At 40.7% G+C, this 21,315-nt stretch overlaps 1 protein-coding gene and 1 long non-coding RNA gene across 3 annotated transcripts in view; one reads left to right on the top strand and one right to left on the bottom strand.

The window, feature by feature from the left end:
* Positions 1-319: 319 nt before the first annotated feature.
* LOC119019432 lies at positions 320-7,331 on the bottom strand. 2 transcript variants are annotated; one of them, XR_005075048.1, is made up of 4 exons: positions 7,297-7,331; positions 6,328-6,475; positions 2,882-3,030; positions 320-2,621 (listed from the first exon to the last, which is right to left on the bottom strand). It is a non-coding gene; the product is annotated as an uncharacterized LOC119019432 (long non-coding RNA). The 2 variants fall into 2 exon arrangements; XR_005075047.1 differs by having other exon boundaries at positions 320-3,030.
* A 54-nt stretch (positions 7,332-7,385) lies between these two features.
* The window catches only part of arid3c (AT rich interactive domain 3C (BRIGHT-like)), a 104,450-nt gene continuing 90,520 nt past the window's right edge, over positions 7,386-21,315 (top strand). The window contains exons 1-3 of the mRNA XM_037097956.1: positions 7,386-7,462; positions 10,445-10,688; positions 11,021-11,653. Coding sequence (XP_036953851.1) covers positions 10,563-10,688; positions 11,021-11,653 — 759 coding nt within the window. The 5' untranslated portion in view covers positions 7,386-7,462; positions 10,445-10,562. The remainder of the gene's footprint in view (positions 7,463-10,444; positions 10,689-11,020; positions 11,654-21,315) is intronic.

Raw genomic sequence — 21,315 nt, 5'->3', positions numbered from 1 at the left:
ATATGATTCATATATATAATATAATATATATATATATAGATATATAGATATATAGATATAGATATAGATAGATAGATAGATAGATAGATAGATAGATAGATAGATAGATAGATAGATTTATATATCAGAGAATATGAAAATATATATAAATCATATATAGAGTATCAATATAACTCATATCAGGTCAATGAGTGAGAAATGAGAGAGAGAGAATCATGAGTGACTAAAACAAAACCTGGATAACAAATGGGGACGGGAAGGAAGTGGAATGCCTCTTTCTTCGTTCTTCTTAGTAGCCTACATTCATTCAACTCGGAGAAGAATGACCGCCCCAAGATGGCCGCCGCATTTCTCCCTGCCCGGCAGCCGTTGCGGCGTCTACTCTTTATATGTCTATGGTTCCCTCTACCGGAGCCCTGAGGTATTACTAGCAGATAACTGCACAATAGATCAACTTTGGTTTAAGTCATTACGAACAGATCACTGCACACTCGATCCACCTGGGTTTGGATTACTCCTTGATCAATTAACTCCTTCTTCCTTCTGTCACATAACAATCCGTTACATACTCCCCCTCAAAAATAGATGTTGTCCCCAACATCCTAACCTTTGACCTTTAGTGCAAATAAAGGTTTTTTTTTTTTTTTTTTTTTTTTTAACGCACACATTATGCACACTCATAGAGCAACTCTACTGACACATTTTGTCTTACATAGTACAATATTACAGACTGGAACTCTTTTCATACATTCAGACACGTGAGTAAATACTCAGCATTGGCTGCTTCAATTCGTAAAGAATCAAGTGGGTCAATGAACTCTGTAACATCTCTTAATGGCACGTCAGGTAAGTAGCTTGCTTTCCATATCTCCTCTATAGCACAAACTTGTGAACCTGTATCCCAAAGCGCCTGGACCTTTTGTTTGCTTACGTAACACCTAATGATGCACCTTTTCCCTACTAGCTCCCTTACTGTAGGTGTTTTTTCTTGGGCACTATTTTCTTGACACTTAGCTTTCTGATATAGCTTTGTTGCCTGTTTTCTAACAGCTGAACATGCATATGGCTTACAATGTATTTTGTGTGAAGGCCAGTGAGCCTCCAGACATTCTTTTGAGCAATGCAGCGTGTTTTTGCAAATTGAACAGCATTTAAGGGTCTCTCTTATTTTCTCTTCTTCACAGCCTGCACAAAATTGGGACTTATTCATATCGCTGGTTGCTACATGCCCATTTGGAGCAACCCCTCTCAGTTTAAAGGGCTCTTCCTTGCAGGTTCTGCTGGTCTCTGCGCTTTACAGCCTGCTCTGAAATGTTCACTGCTTCCGCACCTGAAGCAGTGTTGACATTACTCCTCACCTGCTTGAGTACAAGTGAAACATCTTGGGTGGGGGCGTGGTGCTGACTAATACAGCTGTGGTGCAAACCCTTGTTGGAACTGGGCTGTTCCTCTCATCCGTCTAGGACCAAAAGCTTGCTGGTACTCTTGCACTGCTGCTGATGACTGCTGGTGATAAAATGGCATGGCGTGTGAGCCAGTCTTATAAGGTGAGGGCTGTGGGGTTGAGAACACTGGATAAGGGGCAGACACATTTTCTAGTTCTCAGCTTGGTTGGGGATACTATGGGGGTGCAGGTGTGGACTTTTGGATGGTTTCTCTTATTTGTGCCATTTCAGCTCTCAGGTCTTTCAACAACACCATATCAGAGCACATTTATTTAATCTCGGACAGCAGATCAGGGGCCAGCGTGGCTGGGCTTTGCTGGGTCATGATTTACTTTTCCACTGGAACTTCACCTGAATGGACCATTTGCACATTTGTTACTTGAGATGGAGCAGCAGGTTTCTTTTTGTCCTGTCTCTCCTTTTCATTGGCACAGGCGGTGTTCAGTCTCTCAAGCAGCAGTTCATCTGAAGTACTTATTTGTAGGCGGTAAGGCTGTAGGTCACTACTGATATTGTCACTCTGTAGGCTGGTTAGGACAGTGTGCATGCATAGACTCTGGACTAGTGCTGGATCATATTTCATGTTTGAATCGGCTTCCTGAGAGACTAATAGGATTTTCTGTCTCAAGTCCATCGCTCTAATCAGGAAACTCTGGGGGGTTTCTTTACTGTTCTGTGCTTCAGAGGTGAGTTGTTTGTATAATTCCGTGGCACCTCTCTCCTGGTAATGACATCTAAGGATCCTGCAAAGGGCAGGCAGTGTTATTTTTCCCTTCCCCTCGAGGTAACTCCTTAAGTGCAGGCCTGGTGCGATCGCGCAAATAACCGCATCGCTGATCTCTGACTCTGGGTATTCTTTGCTAAGCCCACTTTCAATTTGTCTGGCCAGACTAGAAAAGGTTAGCCTATCTTTTTGTCCTGGCTCGCCTATTTGCCCTGATATCTTAAAGTCTTTGTGCCACATATTGCAATTTGGGGGGGCTGTGGGTATACTTTTCACAGGGGTGCTGGACTTTGGAAGGGGGTTTGTGTTTGTACTTACAAGTCCATGCGAAGTATTCTCTTTCTCTTGTAGTGACAATCTCAGTGCCTCCACCTCTTTTCACAGGTTGTCTTGTTCATCAGTTTGATCAGTGTTTTCATATTCATCCAGGTAGGTTGCCACTTGAAGTTTGTCTATAATGTTTTGAATATTAAGGAGATCTGACATGCTCTCATCCTCTAACTCAGCCAACTCTTCCTGCTCAAGATGATTTATTACACATGCAATTAATTTGCTGAGTTTTACCAGTCACCTCTTCTTTTCCCAGTCCTGATATCTGAAGCACATTGCATACTTTATCAGAGAATTGCCAAAAGCAGTAAAACAGGGGGTTTAGTTGACTTTATGGCCCTTTCCTGCTCCCTAGTGGTCACTTTTGCTCACTTCAGGATACAAGTTGCCAGGTTGTCTGAAGACCGCCCGCCTCAACGGCTTTTCTGGAATCCTTTCTCTGATGCCTGGGTAATTTAGAGGGATGTTGGATGAGAGCTCAGGGATGGTCCTCCAAACAAGCATCTGAGCAGTGCCTCCAAATGTTGTACCCTTAAACGGGGGAAATAGTGGTGAGAGAGGAGTGAGGAGATCCACACGCAGCTCTTACATTCACTTATCTGTATTTGTCATTTCAAGCAACACAAATTATACTCAATTATGTTCAACCAATTTCGCTTTCATCACCTTCAGAATCAGGACCACAAATACTTTTACAAACATGTATTTTCAACTTCTCTTAATATATTTAAATCATGTTCTTACTAACTTATCACATGAGCAATGACTTATGAAATATTTTCTTAACAGTCTTGTCTCTTCAACAAAAAGGTTAACATCTTATCTTACTGCACAGACATTAGCGAGCTTAAATGACGAGGCTGAGAACAATTCAGTTTGGCCACGCAGTCTCCTGGAGCTAGCAAATGCACCGTCAGAGCTAGCAAGAAACTCTTCCCAACAATAAATCAGCAGAAAACATAGTTAACTCATTAAACTTAACAATAACTTTCATCTGAGGAAGCAGAGCGCGGTTCCCTCTACGGAGCCCCGAGGCATTACTAGCAGATAACTGCACAATAGATCAACTTTGGTTTAAGTCATTACGAACAGATCACTGCACACTCGATCCACCTTGGTTTGGATTACTTTTTGATCAATTAACTCTTTCTTCCTTCTGTCACATAACAATCCATTACACCTACAGAACTGTGTGTCTGACAGGGTGGTCAGCAACACTGGGGCCCCACAGGGGACTGTCCTCTCTCCCTTCCTCTTCACCCTATTCACCTCTGACTTCAACTATTGCACTCAGTCTTGCCACCTTCATAAGTTTTCTGATGACTCAGCAATAGTTGGCTGCATTGAGAAGGGTGATGAGAATGAACACAGGACTGTTGTGGACAACTTTGTCACTTGGAGTGAACGGAATCATCTGCAGCTCAATGTGACAAAAACAAAGGAGCTTATAGTGGATCTGAGGAGGTTGAAAACAACAGTGACCCCTGTTTCCATCCAGGGTTTCCCTGTGGACACTGTTGAGGAATATAAATATCTGGGGGTGTACTTTAATAATGAGCTGGACTGGACAAGAAATACTGAGGTGGTCTACATAAGGGCCAAAGTCGACTCTTTTTCCTCAGGAGGCTGAGATCTTTTAACAGCTGCCAGACGATGCTGAGGATGTTCTATGAGTCTGTTGTGGCCAGTGCGATCTTCTTCGCTGTCACATGCTGGGGCAGTTGGCTGAAGGTCGCAGATAACAACAGACTGAACAAACTGATCAGAAGGGCTGGTGATGTCGTGGGGGAGGAGCTGGACACTCTACCGACTGTGGCAGAGAGGAGGATGCTGTTCAAGCTTCAGTCCATCTTGGATAATGTCACACACCCTCTTGACGACACACCGGCCCAGCAGATGAGCATATTCAGTGGGAGACTCCTCTCACCCAGATGGACCACTGAGTGCCACAGGAAATCGTTCCTGCCTGTGGTCATTAAACTTCATAACGCCTCCCTAAGAGAGTCAGACACCCCTCTTTCTGTAACCTGACTCAAACATGGACAGTCGTTTCTTTTTTGTACTTCTTGCACATTATTTATTATTTTATTGTGATAGTTATAATATATATATATATATAATTCTTATTATATTTACGTTATATTTATATTTTGCTCTTAATAGATGTTGCTTGTATAATATATGTTATTTGTATATCTGGAGCTTGTAACATGAATAAAAAAATAATTTCCCCCTGTGATTATTAAAGTATTTCTGATTCTGATCATAGCGATACAGTATTTAAATTGTACAGTGAGAAACTGAATTAACAGTGATTAAGTGTTACCTACTGTTAATAGTACTGTATTGCCATATACAATACCTCAAAAAAACAGTGCTTAACTGTTTTTACTTGTACAGTAAATTAACCAGCACTGTAAATAGAGTTGAAATCACAGTATTTAATTGTTTTTTTATTTTACAGTTAAAAATACAATACTGTAAATACAACTGAAATCACACTGTTCAATTGTATTTTATTTTATATTACTGTACCTTTACTGTAAAAAGAATTCACAGTAACTTGCTGGCTAATTGTTGCCAGTAAGTTACTGTAAATTTAAGGTAATTTTGTTACAGTGCATCTGTTCAATCTCTGTGTTCGTTCACTGCTTGGGTGTTATTCTGATCTCAGGGCAGGTTATCGGTAGTTTGCTTTTCAACACGGCTAATTTGACATTAGTTGAATTATGCTTCACTCAGTTCCATGCAAAGACTCAGGGTCTTTGCATGGAACTAACCATCTTCTCTTCTCATGTCACACACACACACACACACACACACACACACACACACACACACTGAGCAAATGCTGTGAGCACTGCCATAATTTCTTTCTTCTCTCCTATCAAAGAAACAAGTGGTGATCCACCAATGTGAACCTTATCTCACCCTTGTCACCCATTTTGCAGGTTCCCTTCGATCAACCATTTTGTCTGTGGTCTGCCTTTGTCGATGCCTTGTGGTGCAGCATCCTAGCCTCCATTTTGCTTTTGTTCTTCCAGACACACATACATACTCACCTATATTTAGTACAAGTAATATGACTTTTGAGCCTTCATGCTGACTATTTAATATGGTACAAGAGTGAATGTTGCCAACATAGTCTGTCAAAGACTCCAAAATCCTACTAGCTGTTATGGTAAATTTTGTTACCTAACCCTTACCCTTGGAAGTTATTAAGTTAATTATCAATCACAGTTGCAAACTGACAGTTTTAGTACTCTTTTTGTGAGACTGATTTGGTGAATTGGGAATCTTTATCTTTTAATAATAATTCATTATTGATAGCCAAATTGCATGCATGAATCACTACAGCTTAATTTGTAATGAGGTGCAAAAACAGTGCATTTCACAGAGAACGATCCAACATGGACATTACTGATTAGACAACACCTGAAGTGGACCTCCACTGAAACCATGTTAGCCATCATTTTTATTCTACTTTTTCTAGGCAGGATGCTTGTTTGAATAAGCTTCTTTCAATTAAATAAAGTGTTTTATACTGTGAAGTGGAATAATGATGCTTAACATGTTTTTAGTTCAGTAAGGGGGCAACTGCTGTACCTCATGAGACAGCCATTGCTGACCTGACTTTTTGACCATTCATTGTTCAAGCCTACCCAGGTATTGACAGAGGCTCCAAAAAAATGTCTTTTGAGCAACATGACAGGACATTTCTTAGAATAAAAATGGTTAGATTGATGATTGAAAAGTTGATGCTCTTATAATGAGAAGCATCATTAGTAGATTAGTAGTTTGTATGAGCTGTGAAGCAACTGACTGCACCTGGCAATTTTCATCAACAGTCCCTGGAGGTTAGTCATTGACAGGATGGAGAGGTCATCTCCTCCATGGCTCAATAACCTTTCATCGGAGTCTCACTAAGAGTATGTCTCAAGAGCTGCCTCTCCTCAAATCATCGATAGTTGCCAACCTTTTGAAGAGACGAGAGACATAGATGGTCTTAGTGGATGAGGATGAAATGGGTTCAGATGAGTAACAAGCTGTTTAAAAAGTTTATTGAGACAATAAGTGCAATAGAATACACAACACTACATAGACTATATGACATTGTTTCATATGTTATTAATTCTTAAAAAAGTCAAATGAACTAATTTCTATATGTATGCCCCAGATAAATAAATCAAACAAAGACACCTTTTCACACTAATTAAAAAAAAAGAAAAGTATTAAACCTTTTGTAGCTCCAGAGGTGGCTGCATGTAATCTGATACATTTCATGATGTCACTCAGAGGGTAAATTGCATTGTAGGCAATGTAGGTTTTGAAAAGCATTCACCATACTAACATTGCACTCTTATACCACTGTTTCTCAAGTTTCCACTCATTACCAACAGTTTAAAAGCGGATGATCAAAATTGAATATGCATTATTCTACCTTTTCTTAACTTAGTGCCTACATTACCCACAATGCCATTTAGCCCCAAATGTTACTCATCACTCACAAGTTTAATACAAGATCTCCGGTTTAAATCAGCCTCTTGAGTAACAATAACACACAGTTAATCAGTCCCTCCAGAAACACGCGATTATGCGATCACATAATTCAATGCATAGTCAAAGTCCGCATATTTATGCTGGGCCGCATTCTTTCAAATACACCACACTTTCGCTGCATAAATTGCCGATTTCTGCGCAAAATATGCGGGGCTTAAATTATTTCATAATCCCCGCATTTTCGTTGCAAAAAGTCACATACATCTTAGCAGAAAGTTAAAAAAAAGTAGCGTTTACTTCACACAAGAGCAGCCATTTTCCCCTGTTGCCTTGGGAACGTTATGAAGAGACGTAATTACGTGACGTGAACATCGTCGAAAAGCTGCAAACCCCGCTATGAAGCCAAGCAAATCAGTCTTTATTTGCCAACAAAAAAAATACTAGTTTCAAAAACCTTACAGTTGTAAGTATATTAGTAGTATGTTCATTTACGTTAATAAGAGATTGCATTGTAAGCACTTATTTTAACAGAAGATGTCTGTTTTGTATAGCTACCTCTGTAAAACAGGTAGCACACATATTTTTATATTCTACTTATTCATTTTAACAGAGGTTGTAGCATATTTATTTTGTAAAGCTACAGAACTTGTTTGACTCATCAATGTTTTTTTAAGTTTGAGCCATGTGTTTAAGGTCTGAAAAAACAAGATGAGAACTTAAATATTCCCAGCACTTCCTGTGATGTAGTATGCTTGCTTATCATAGAAAGCAATACGAAATGACTCTTTACATTGAGGTAGTAGCCTAGTGAGAACAGGGTGTTGGAGGAATCACTTCTTTTTCATCAAACCACATGTTTTGCAAGTTCCCACAATTTTTGCAAGTTCCCACAATTCATCGCATAATATTGCATAAATATCCTGCATATTCCATCGCATTTTTTTAAAGAAAATGTGCCGCATAATCAAGGATTCAACATTAACCAAGGACTGGTTAATACAACAGTTATTCTGAATAACACTGTAATGAAATGGAAGTGTGTGTGTGTGTGTGTGTGTGTGTGTGTGTGTGTGTGTGTGTGTGTGTGTGTGTGTGTGTGTGTGTATGACACCTACCCTCAGTAGGCAATGTCAATGCAGGAGACTTCAGCTGTTCCAGAGAGTTGTTCTGATCAGCCACTAGATAGCATTGTTTTACAGCACACTGTGTCAGACCTCTTAACTGTATACCTATTTATACTCCAGGGCTGCTTGACATTTTCTGAAATGTCTTTTCTTTTTTTTAAAACTGTCATATCTTACACCAACTATGGGCCATTTCCATAGAGGAATATATTGGCTAATTCCTTTAGAAAGAAAAGTAATTATGCATGATCATTTTAAAATGGGATTGTTTCATCAATTATCAGGCATGCCTTGAAAAATGTTTTTTTTTCTTTTCTTTTCTTTTTTTTTTACAGTAGGTTTATGCAGTAATTGAATGTCAAAACAACAGATTTCTTCTTCATCAGCTGATTACCTACAGTCTTATAAGTAGGCTCACCTTTTTTCCTCTTTAGAACTTTGGTTGCTTATGCCAAAACTTGAAATGCCCAAGCAAACTACCTATAACCTGACTACACAGATATCACAATGACATCCACCAATGAACAAACACGCATCAACCAGAGTTAAAGACTCCTGTGCGTTACCATGCTATGCTATGCTGTGTGCTACCGAGACCCAGTCCCAAACACATCTGTATAGGGACTCAATATGCTTGTAGCAAATTGATGACATGAATAGTTAATCCTATAATTAACTAACAAACTGGATAGTCTTATGCTGTATTGAAAACCTATGACCATCTCTGATGCCTCAGTGCAGGATTAGTCTGAGACTTTTTGTAACCTCTAGAATCTGACTGTCCACCAGCGCAAAACCACTCTCTGGTATCCCAGCAGAGAATGGGACTTGAATTTAGCTGCATTAAAACGCCAGACACAACAACACCATAGTGGGCATACTAGCAGCTGCTGTGCTATTTCTCATTACATTTGACTATGAAGACATCACATAAGACCCAAACAAAAGATTTATTGAATACAACTTCTGTGGACACACACACACACACACACACACACACACACACACACACACACACACACACACACACACACACACACACACACACACACACAAGCAAGAACAGAAGCAAAAAACAAGAATCATTCATGATCCATCCATAGAAATACCAATACGAATACAAAAGGTACTGTATATGTGTATATGTGAAATGATCAAGAGTGTACATATAATAATAGCTTTCCTCTAATTTCCTTTCAGTGAGAAGAGGAAGACTACAACATTTTTCTGAGACTGAAAGATGAATGAAAACTGAATGAATGAATGAATGAAACTGAACTGAAAGACAAATATTTGGTCATGTGTACTTGAAGAATAGGGATGTATTGTAACTAAAAGCATAGCTGACAAATGCATAGGTAAACCTAGTAAATGTACAATTATACATATTAGTAGTATTCGTACATTTGTTGTAGTTACTCACAAAGTGGCTGAAATGTGTCTTTTGCAAGTCACAAACCTGTGGTAAATGGTGGCTAATTGCAGGGTTGACAGAAATGATGTTCTCACACTGATATAGTGGTACAAATGGTGTAATAGTTCTTCACTTAAAACATCATTTTGTGAAGTGAACAAATAATTTAGCTTTTAATACCATTATTGTCAAAATATACAAAAATGCAATTTATTTCCTAAATTTAGTTTTACTTTTAGAATGGTATACCTGGTTTGAACTTTACAGAGCTGAGCAGTTGGAGCCTGTATGTTTAGGATGGAGCAGTAACACTGGCTGTAGTAGGCTAATTCTGATGGAGAGCTAGCCAACAAAGGTGTCTGTGTGACCATGCTGTTTTATACAAAGACATCACCCCTACATGAAGTATCTCTGGTGCTTGATGAATTTTTGCATCAAGCACCTTGATTTATAGTAAGCATGTTCAGTCATACATTGGCAATACAGTTTCGACAAATTAATATTTTAACACACACATCACAGGAGTACAGAAATTGCAATCAACATCACTCTATTGTAAAACAATTTAAATGAAATTAATCACATTTATTTTACAAATTAAGAATGAAGTACAAATTAAGTATACTACACATAATTCAATTCGCACATAGAGTGATAAGCAAAATCATCTATAGTTATCAATCCATTATCTTAAATTTAAAAAAAAAAAGCTATGTTTTGTACGACTTGTGCAAATCACAGCAGCAAGGCACACAACAGGATTGCAAATTCCAAAAGCACAGTGACATTAACGAGAAAACACATAAAGTTGATCAAGTCAGTCCAGCGAGCAGACAGTCGTTCAGGACCCCAGTGTTCAGTCGCTGCTGCCCTGTCGCCTGTCTCAGTATTGACGTGTTTTGTGCAGGTGGAACAGGAGGGCTAATCTCCGCCTCCCAGGTCATCTTCACTACAGTTGCCACCTCTCCCCGTGAGCACAAGAAGGCTTCAGGTATTGAGCCAACTATCAAGACCTGCATGTGTGGATGGTGAATGTGGAACTCTCAGGAACAGAAAAGTCAGATCTTGGTCAGAGTATTCCAGATATTTGGTCGCATCCCACGGAGAGAAGCATGGTTGATAACAGAAGCGGCGCGCCTAAGTCTTCTTTGGTAAGTGTTCAGGCTGTAATTTACTGTTTAGGGACATGTTTTTTTTCTTTGTGTGTGTGTGTGTGTGTGTGTGTGTGTGTGTGTGTGTGTGCGCGCGCGCCTGCGCGCGCGTGTAAAAGTAGCCCGGTTGGATAGTTGAACAGTGTAAATGCAGTTTTGTTTTTAGGTTCGCAGGGATGGTTATGAGAAATATTTAACACGTTCTTTATATTCACTTAAAAGTCCGAGACCAGACTGTTTCAGTGTGTGTGTGTGTGTGTGATGAAGCTAATGATCTATATGTTTTATTCTGGGTGACAATCATAAAGCGGCCGTCTCTCGTCCCCTCGCAGCAAGGCTCATCCACCAGGAGCCTTCCGCTCCAAGCCTCGTCCCTCAACGCGTTCCCCAGCACTCAGTCACACCCGCCCGGCAGCGGCGGCATGAAGCTGGAGGTGGTCATGGAGAACCTGCAGCGGCAGCAGGCAGCGCGTCTGGCTCTGGAGGAGAAAGTGAGGCAGGCGGAGACACAGAAAGACCTTCGCTCCATGGTCGAGTCCCATATACACCAGCAAGCTCTGGCTTTCCGCCACTACCAGGAGGCGATGCGAGGTGCCCTGAACGACGAAGTTGCCAACTTGTCCGCCGGAGTGATGCTCCCACACATAGAGGTACTTAGAGCCGACGATGACAGCGACTCTAGACCGGGCGGCGACTGTAAGGAGCGGGGTGAGGAGGAAAATGACATAGACGAACATGAGGTCATAAATGAACAAGAGAAGGGCGAAGACGATGCCGGCTCGATCCACAACCAGCGGCGACAGGCATCGCTCCAGGGAGCCTGCCTGCCTCCGCACAGCGCCCCGATGCATCACATGGCAAGAGTACCAGGGGCCCTCGGACCCACCCGCCGTGCAGAGTCTCCATCGGCGCATCACCAGTCCCACCAGCACCACGAGTGGACCTATGAGGAGCAGTTCAGACAGGTAACACTGCCTCACACTCCCCTTCAGTCAAAGATCTGTCCGCGATTTCTTGTTCATACAGGCTCATCCCGTCGAACGGTGCCATTTGTTAGTTGTCATTCTATTGAAAACGAAACGTAAGTTTAATCTTTTTTCAACACCGTATCTAATAGCTGACTTAAGTATTCAGGACAGGATTGGTCAGCCGAAGTCGAAGATGGGAACTGGGTTACTCAAGACCATGTTTGAGACCTGGTTGCTTTGTTACTCTTAAGAAAGTCTTAACTTTTAAGAAATGATGACATGTTCAGATAATTGATTTCATGATCTCTGGGACTAAAAATCAATTTGTAAACACGCAAGTTGTTGCTTTTTAGGGAGGGAGGGTTGTTTTTTTTGTTTTTCCTTTAAAAGGAGACTGGAGCCTGAGCTTATCAGTATTTTTAGCAAGCCTTTTATTAAACAATTCTATAAACGATGGACCAAACATTCCTGAAAGAAATGTTATTTATCCTTGTGTTCAGTTTAGCAGGCTAACAGAACTGTACACTGGGTGACATGAAGGAACTTGAGCTGCAACAATTAGCTGATTAAGCCTCTATATAGCTAATTGTACAAATATGAATTGATACTATTTTGATCATTTGATTTTTACGTTGTCTTTTCTTATCATTTGTCAAGCAAAAATGTCATTTGCTGGTTCCAGCTTTTACAATGTAAGGACCTGCTACTGCTACTTGTCATTCAATGGCATAGATTTGTTTCCTGTCTCGTTGTCCACCTTTGCAACATTAAACATTGCACGGTTCACAGTGTTAACCTACTTGATATTGCTGTATTGCATTTTGTGAAGAATTCAAAATGAATAAAAATAAGGTTCTGTTTGCATATGCTATTGTTCTGATGTCCTTTGGGTCAGTGAGCACACAACAAATATAGCCTACTTTTGGAATTGTAGCCTAAAGCCTGACCTAAGTTAATCTATCAAAGTTGCTGTGTGAAAAGTTTAAAGTTTGTCATCTTATCATTTCCTGTTCAACTGGGATCATCATAAGTTAAAATGAGAGAAACGTCAATTTATAAGGAAATATATGTTGATAATTACTTAATTTACAAATGCTTTACAGATCTGTTGATTATAAACAACAACTCTGGAGGTGCCAGATAGTGAAGGACTCCTATGACAACCGATTACCTTCTGAAAAAGACAACCCAGTCACCAGAATAAATGTTGGCATTTTATCCTAGTGATTGGGCTGGTAAACAATTGCTAAAATTATTCTTAGCATTATTATTATTGGTAGGTTAAAAACATTTAATTACAGCATTGTTACCAGCTTGTGTATTTCCTCAGTTATAAACCAGTGTTGAGAACACATTTTGCCAGGCGGTTCAAAAGGGTTTGATGTGTGTCTATCCTTGCTACTCTGTAATGACATGGTCTCAGAACTGAGTAATCTATCAATAAATGTTTAACAAGATCATGATAAATGGATTTTGGTAAAACATTTTCCAACCAAAGTAATTGATATTAATGTTTAAGGATAATAACTGATTGCTTTCAAGTGAATCATTACAAAGGGTTCCTCATTTCAAATTTCTTTAGTGTGTATGTGTTTCATTGCACTGAGCATTTACTTAAAGCATTTCTTCTAAACAGCTCCTCTGTTTTGTTAGCAGCTAGTTAATGGCAGTAAGTCACTTGACTGATACAGATGCCTTTATATTTCCAGTTCTCAACAGACAGATCTAAACTCTCTGAGCGACTGTGGATGCACTATGTCATCTTTTATTTATGATGAATCATATACAGTTTTTCTTAAATGTGATGTGTACATTAGTGACTGCATTAGTGCTGCACATTCAAGTGCTTTAATGCATGCAATTTAACTTGGGGCTGAAACCAAGTGCCTTAATATAATAACAGTTAACGTATGGAAGATGGTGAGATGAGCCAGCCAAACCATGCTTGCCATTCAATTTGTCGTTTTGTCTATGTATCTATGAATTATTTACTGCATTTTTAGAACATTTTTGTCATGGTTATATAAATATTGTTTGTTGTCATCAGTGTTTTGCAAGTTACTGAAAATGTATTAGTTACAGTTACTAGTTACTTCTTTTAAAAGTAACTGAATTACTTTACCAATTACTGTTTATCAAAAGTAATTAGTTACTAGGGAAAGTAACTTTTATGTCTGCTTTTTAAATGTAAATATGAACAGTACTGAGCAGTCAAACACAATAAACTATTTGACACATTTTTAGTAATCAACAGGGCAACAGGCCAGTAGTATTCAAGTCCCTTTTAATACTTGAAACATGCCTCATAAGGCAAAGCTAAATAGAGATAAGAGATGAGATTCTCAACAAACGTTAAAATGGGCTAACAAGTCTCATCTCTCACCTCTGACCAGTAGCCACAACATTGCTAGCTCTCAAAGCAGTGATTGCACTTCAAGAGGAGAAGCTTCTCAATCTTTTGGTTTGAGAGCCTATTCCTTTTTGCAGAGAGAATCAGGTTCCCAATGCTAAAGAGTCTTTCCACAGGGGCACTGTTGGGGGATTAAAGGGGAAAACTAAAGCGTGAATTAAGGTGGACCCAAATGCAGATCCGAACCAGAGGTAGGATAAGGGAGAACAAAAAACAAGCTTTACTTAAACTAAAGATGAATTCAAACAAAAACCAAGAGCGACAAACAAAAATCAGTCCAAGGACCAACAACCGGAGTAGCAATAAAACAGCTAAATAAAGTGCAAACAAAAATCAAAGTTCAAATCAAACATAGGAAAAACCAGAAATCAAATTCCAAAACACATACCACTGGAAGACTGGAGACACAAGGAACACAGTAGGAACATCACACCAACAGAAGCAGATTTCAAATTAAGCTAGGAGGGTGGAGATGAGGGCTGATCACTGGGGGCTGTTGGCCTGGGAGCAGACGGAGGACCACTAGGAGGCGTTGGCCTGGGAGCCGACAAAAGTTCACTAGGAGGTGTCAGCCTGGGAGCCGATGGAGGTTCAGTGGGAGGTGTCGGCCTTGGAGCCGACGGAGGACCACTGGAAGTGTCGGCCTGGGAGCTGATGGAGGACCACTAGGAGGTGTCGGCCTGGGAGCTGATGGAGGATCTCTTGAAGGTGTCGGCCTGGGAGCTGATGGAGGATCTCTTGAAGGTGTCCGCCTGAGAGCCGACAGAGTATTGCTGGAAATTGTCTGCCTGGGAGCTGACGGAAAGACGCTGGCAGCTGTCGGCCTGGGAGCCGACAGAGAGCCACTAGGAGGTGTCGGCCTGGAAGCCGGCGGAGGAAGATCAATTCAAGGGATCGGACGTGTCCGGGAGGCCTCCTTCCTGATACTCTCATTATTATGGGAAACTGATTCAGAGCATCCATCCCTGTGGCTCCTGATATGAAATAATCAGCTACTTAATTTTAAACATAGGCATAGGCATCCTCCTCACTCTCATCAAAGCAAAATAATTAATCCTCTTTGCTAGATAGCTGGCACTGTGTTGTTGGGGTTTCCCCTGGGTGCTCAACCTGCTCTGGGACATATTTTCTGCATTCTGCTACTACACTTGCTTTTACCTGATCATTCCTCTCCTGGTCAAGCAGCCAAACGTAACTTGAACTTGGGTAGGGTCGCAGCAGTCAGTCACAACACAATACTCTTTAAGGACCTGATGTTCCCTTTCACTGATGCCGCTGAAGTTGGGAGGTTACCGCATTGTAAAATTAATTCCATCTGGTGGTGCAAGGTACAAGCAGCTTCTTAGCAATTACGTCATTGACAATCTTCTAAGCCACCTTTGACCAACATGCCTTGTTTCACAGACCTGCGCATTTTGTGATAGCATTTCTGTAGAAAGATTTTGTGTCCGGTTTTGACATTAGCCACTTATCCACATCAGTGCATGTGATGAGATTCAATGTCTGTGTTGCGCATCTGTGATGTGGGGGTAAAACCATCTCATTGACATCGACAGCACTATCCAGCACATCCTCAATGTTTATAAAAGTTGCCTCATCCTCCTTGAAATGATCTTCAGTGACTCAGGTGGCTGGTATATTTTAAATGCCTTAATGATAATAATAATAGAGCCATTGTCAGTAACAGTTGCTGTCACTTTGAAAGATAGGCCATAGCATGAGTGGATGTTGTCTATTTTGGCTGCAGTAATGTCATCCATATGTCGGCCCTTGAATCTCTGGCATGCCAGGGCTGATTTCCTACATGGCATGTTCGGATTAATCCAATGTGCAGTTAAACCTAGAAATCTTTTATTGTAAACAGTCCAGATGTCTGCTGTGGTAGAGACATGTTGTAAACCCTCAAATGTTTTTTTTAGCTTGACCTTCATTTTATTCTCTGTCTAAATATCGTGAAAACGTCTTCTTGCACGTTTGCCCGGAGCCTCCATTTGTCACTGGTATTTTGCTTATTAGTTGCCTAAAGGCAACTGACTCGAGAGTTGACAGAGGATGCATGTCATCAACAACATACCTAACAATCAATTTATTCAGCTCTGCCTGGCCTATTGGCTGAACTGCAGTCCATGTAAAATCTAGCTTTGGATGTCTGCATGGAGTGGCGCCTTCAGCATCCGTAAGACTGGGGTCTTTTGCCACTAGCTTTGTTGAAGCGTGTTGCTTCAATAGGTGCTTCATAAGATTTGAATTGCTGCTCTTTGGCATGGATAGGCTCTTTTCACCTGCACATAATTGACAACTCACCACTACATTTTTGTCTTTAATTTCACAGAGCGAAGCATAATGTCCATACTTCTAGAAGAGCAAGCTCATTCTATCTGCACTGTTGGCCATGCTGTGGTTTAATGCTAATTGATTGATTCGATTGGTATAACATTGAACCACCATAAGGTTCTTCAACATTAGATCAGAAGCAGCAAAATTAGGCCTATCTGTCTTCTTGTCTGCAAGCATTCATTTTCCCAAAATGCGAGTAACAAACTAATTTTAATTTCAGTAATAGTAATAGTGATACTTATTTAAAAAAAATATTTCGTCACATGCTCATTACCTCTAAAGCAGTGGAAATACAGTAATGTGTTACTTTGTAGTGTGTTACTTCCAACAGTGTTAGCCATTTAAGTGGATAGCTTTCTTGACATTCACCATCACAGGACATGATGGAAATGGCTTTGTTGAAGTCATTAGATCTTAGGAAAAATGGAGGAGATTCAGCAGTTGGATTAAAAATCTATACATCTACTACTGTCATCATAAAGCATTTAATTAAATTTTTTGCATTCAATTAAATGTTAATACAAGTAAATACAATACAATACAAATAAAATTAAAATACAATTAAACATGTATTTATTTACATACATACATTTCTACCTAAACCTAACCACAAGGGGGAGATCAAAGTTCCATACTCAGCTTTAAGAATAGTGTGATGTTAAAGATACTAGTGCAGTGACAGATGTGTATTCTCTTTCTATTCATTTATTTATTCTAAATACCCAGTTATAACTTAAATCAATATCAGCTCCAGTCAATCTAAAAAGATTTAGACTTGCGTTTTTGATTAAAATCTGTTAAATCTATCAAGACTGGTGTTAAAGGGAATACAGAGAAAGGCCTAAACGTTGGAGAAATGAAGGAGATCAGCCCAGATCAAGGATTAAATGATAAAAAACCAGAGGTACATCTGCTTACAGAGTTGCAGGCAGGGGTCAAAACCAGAAGGCAGCAGTCTAACACTGGCAAATAAATCCTAGAAGGAGCAGGGAAGAATCTAATGTCTGAGAGAACTGGTAAAAAGTCAAACAGGTAGGCAGGCAAAAACAGGTTCTGTAGTACAGGTATAACAAGGATAAACAGAAAAAGAAGAAGACCTGTATGAATGGGCTAAAGAGGGAATAAGATGCAGGTGAGGAGGTTATAGGGCAAAACTAAGGGTGCGGTCAAATAATTACTGCCTAAATCCTTCCCTAACCACTTTTCTTTGACATCACGTGTTCAAGGATAGATGGGTCGAAGGATTCATGCAAGACTGACACTGCTGGGCTAAGGGAATCCAACTGACTTACTCAAGGCTATGTAACTGGAGGATGTTATTGGCACATTCTTACCTTGTAGAACACACATTCATGCTATGTAAACATGACAGACTATAGATAACAGATCATAGACTTATAGAATAGATTATAGAAATACTATTTGATTAAGACTGCTGAGGGGGCTCCCTAAAACAGGGCATTAGAACTGATAAAAAGTGATGATTCATCATAAAGCCTACTGCTACTCTACACTGTGGTTATTGAGTGAAGTGTATGAATATGCTACAGATTGGAATCACTGTTAATAGTGACAGACAGACAAACAGACAGATCCGGTTCATATGCTTTTCTTCTCTATGAAACACCTGTATCCTCATTGTGCTGCATAAAATCAAGCTGAACTGGTTGTGGAGGTCACATTGCTAGCACACACTGGATCTCCAGCTTTATCTTCCTGCATTTTTCATTCCTTAGTTCTGGAGATGTTGACTGTCTTACAATGTATGATCGATAAAAATGTTTGAATTAAAGTTGTAGTCTGTAACTAGTCTATAACTTTTTTGTTATATTGTCATTATGATATGAAATTCGAATAAGATACAGGCCAGTTGTGAAAAAAATCCACTGTCTGTGGGTCCACCCAGTGGCTGTAATTTGGTTTGCAAGAATCCACCATCAAATCAACACAACCAATGAGGGCCGAGCGGAATGTCTGAGAAGTGTCATGCCACATCATGCCTGTGCATAAACTGCTGGTCGCCCCCCTCCCTCGTGCAGTGTGTACTGGGCAGTGCCCCTCCTCCGTACAGATGCAGCACATGCTCTCACCTGGTCAGGTTCAAGCTCAAGTTCAAAGTGTAAACAATGGTGGAGAGGCAGTAACCTCTGTAACCATGGTTACAAGCCTGCTCGTGGTCGTCTGTGGGGAGGGGCTTTAAAGGCAGGGTTGCAGTGCAGCAGAAAGGAAAAAGGAGGGACCTGGGAACTGTGCTCATTCAAATATTCTGGCTAAGTCCCCCTTTTTCTAAAAACTCCAGACTGCAGCTTTAACAGAGCTAGGTAGATAGATATATTCAACAGTAATCTGCCTAATGGTCATATCATTCTTAAGTTTCAACCATGCTGAATTAGATGTGGACTTTATTTGGCTTTAAAGGATAACTTCGGTTGATTTCAACATGCAGCTTTATCGCTCAAGCTACCCTTGACTTGCTAGTACTGAAGACGTGAACACTTTTGGTGCAACCCTTTCAGGGCTCCTTGAACGGAGAGTTAGCACTGACAGCTAACAGCATGGGGTCAGAACTTTACACTGTGTTTTAAGTGTCTTAAAGGTCCCATATCATAAAAAACACATTTTCTCTGGTCTCTACATATAAGCTGGTCCTCCCTGAGCCTGCCAACTCCCAGAATGAGGAAAACAAGCGATTGCTGCATGGTCCCTGCAGCCCACCCACTGGTAACACAGTGCTCCTACAGGCTGTTCAGAATCTGCTCCTTTCGTTATGTAACGAAAGGAGTCATTATCATAGGCTGACCTCCTCTGCGTGGTGATAGGAGATATCTGAGAGGCGGGTGTTCATCCCCGAGGTGAAGTTCGGTGTGTCCAGCAGTGAGACAGCAGTGTTTCACAATGTCGTTGCTCAAAGCTAGACACACAAATAGCTCTGTTGTTGGTTGTAAATATCAACATAAGTGCCCATATTCTGTCCCAGCTACAGCACAACAGAAGTGACAGTGGTTGCGTTTCATATTTGAAGACAACGTGCCGGCTACGGCTCGTGTTAGCTTGTGTGTGTGTGTGTGCTAATCGCTTCACATCGGGCTGCTTCAGTAACGACGGTCAGTACAAAGCTGGCTTTGCCTCGACACTGACACTCGTAAACGGATCAGTCCCAACCATACCGGACCCAAACAACTGCACCCGAGCCACCGAAAAGTGTCGCCGCTGTTTAATAGTATTTATAGTTGCCTATGAGTATGGTGAAGTCAGCTGGAAACTGGCTAACTAGTTAGCTCTGCTTTGGTCAGCTATGCAATGGCATTTGAAGCAAGTTTAATGTTAATGATATTACGATGGAGCTTGGTTGTCACAGTAAAAAGTCTGGAAACGTGCAGACTGGAGACAGTGATGATGCTAACAGTGTCCAAGAGTTTGGAGACTGAGTTGGAGACAAACACAGCTTTCGCTAGCTGTTAGCCATTCGCTTCATGGTGGTAAATGTAACAACACATATGAACAAACTAACATTAAACAGACACACTAACCATTCTGAAACGTCCTGCTGCTGCCACAGAGTCTGCAGAGAGCCTCTCCTTCTGGGTCCGATCTCCGCAAGCCATAGCGATATATATACATACATCCACCGCAAACATTAGCGCATGCTACTGCTAACGCAAGGGGCATCCTCTCCCTGAGAGTGACGTAGCAGGCAGGGCTCTCCAAGTAGGCGTTGACAGACGGAGCTCTATAGACTCTGTTACGAGTCTATTCGCTTTGCACTAAAAGCTAGCTTGTCTCTGCATGATCGTAGCTCGTACAGAGAAGAGAGCAGAGTGTCAGTGATGATCAAAGCAGTGCTATTTCTTGAAAATGGTTTGAGTCTGTGCAATGCCCAATTGTGACACACTGTGCACTATCCTGGGACATATTAGGCATATGATGACATATGATGTCCCACTCCTTACAGCATAGGCTTTTCTCTTCTGTGTCCATTTGGACACAACATCCACAAGAGCACCACCAGGTCACTGATGTCCTTGGCCGTGAAGCCACCACTGCCTGTTCCGCTCTCTGCGCCTCTCTATCCACTCTCTCGTTCTCTAGTGCAAGTAACTCCTCATCTGTATACTCCGGTTCAAACAAATATGGTCTACCGTCGAATTCATAAGGTTCGTCGTCGATTTCTTCCACTTCAACATCAGACAAATTCTCCATCGTGACTATTTCGGAAACAGTTTCAATCGCCACTGACGAGTCCCTTCTCTGTACGAGCTAGGATCATGCGCAGACAAGCTAGCTCTCAGAGCAAAGCAAATAGTATCATAACAGGCTATTGTAAGGCTCATGACAGGCTGTAACATGGGCATGTACGTTATGAACAGAAAAACAAAAATGCTGGAATACATTTCTGTCTCCAAAATTCAAGTTTCCGGCTCTGCCAGTGAGGGAGTAAACGCATGTTTGATGGATCGACTAGTTTGGACTACTGGAGGACAGGGATTTAAACAAACCAGTATGTAGCAGCTTCCACAACCACACCACAAACACACTACAGTGCTGTGTTGTATGGTGTCTGCTAGGGATCGACCGATATGGATTTTTCAGGGCCGATACCGATACCGATTATTGATAACCAAGCGAAACCGATAGCCGATATGTATAACCGATATTTATTTGCAGTAAAAATGAAAATTTTGGTGTCAGAATTTACAGAAACACACCTGGGATTAGAATGAATACAGTATACTGTTTGTTTACACTGAAATGTTTTTTAATTTTTTCACATAACATGAACATGAACACATAATCTTAACTAAAATGCCTATTAAAACAAAAAGTGCAGGGGCCTTCTGGCAAAACTAACTGAAATGAATGAATAAATAAATAAATAAAATAGCTCCCTGAATTTTTAAAAAAATCAACAAAA

Source organism: Acanthopagrus latus, chromosome 5 (assembly GCF_904848185.1).
Source record: "Acanthopagrus latus isolate v.2019 chromosome 5, fAcaLat1.1, whole genome shotgun sequence".
Taxonomy (NCBI): domain Eukaryota; kingdom Metazoa; phylum Chordata; class Actinopteri; order Spariformes; family Sparidae; genus Acanthopagrus; species Acanthopagrus latus.
Note: the sequence above shows the minus strand (reverse complement) of the source record. Positions and strands in the feature narration are given on the sequence as shown.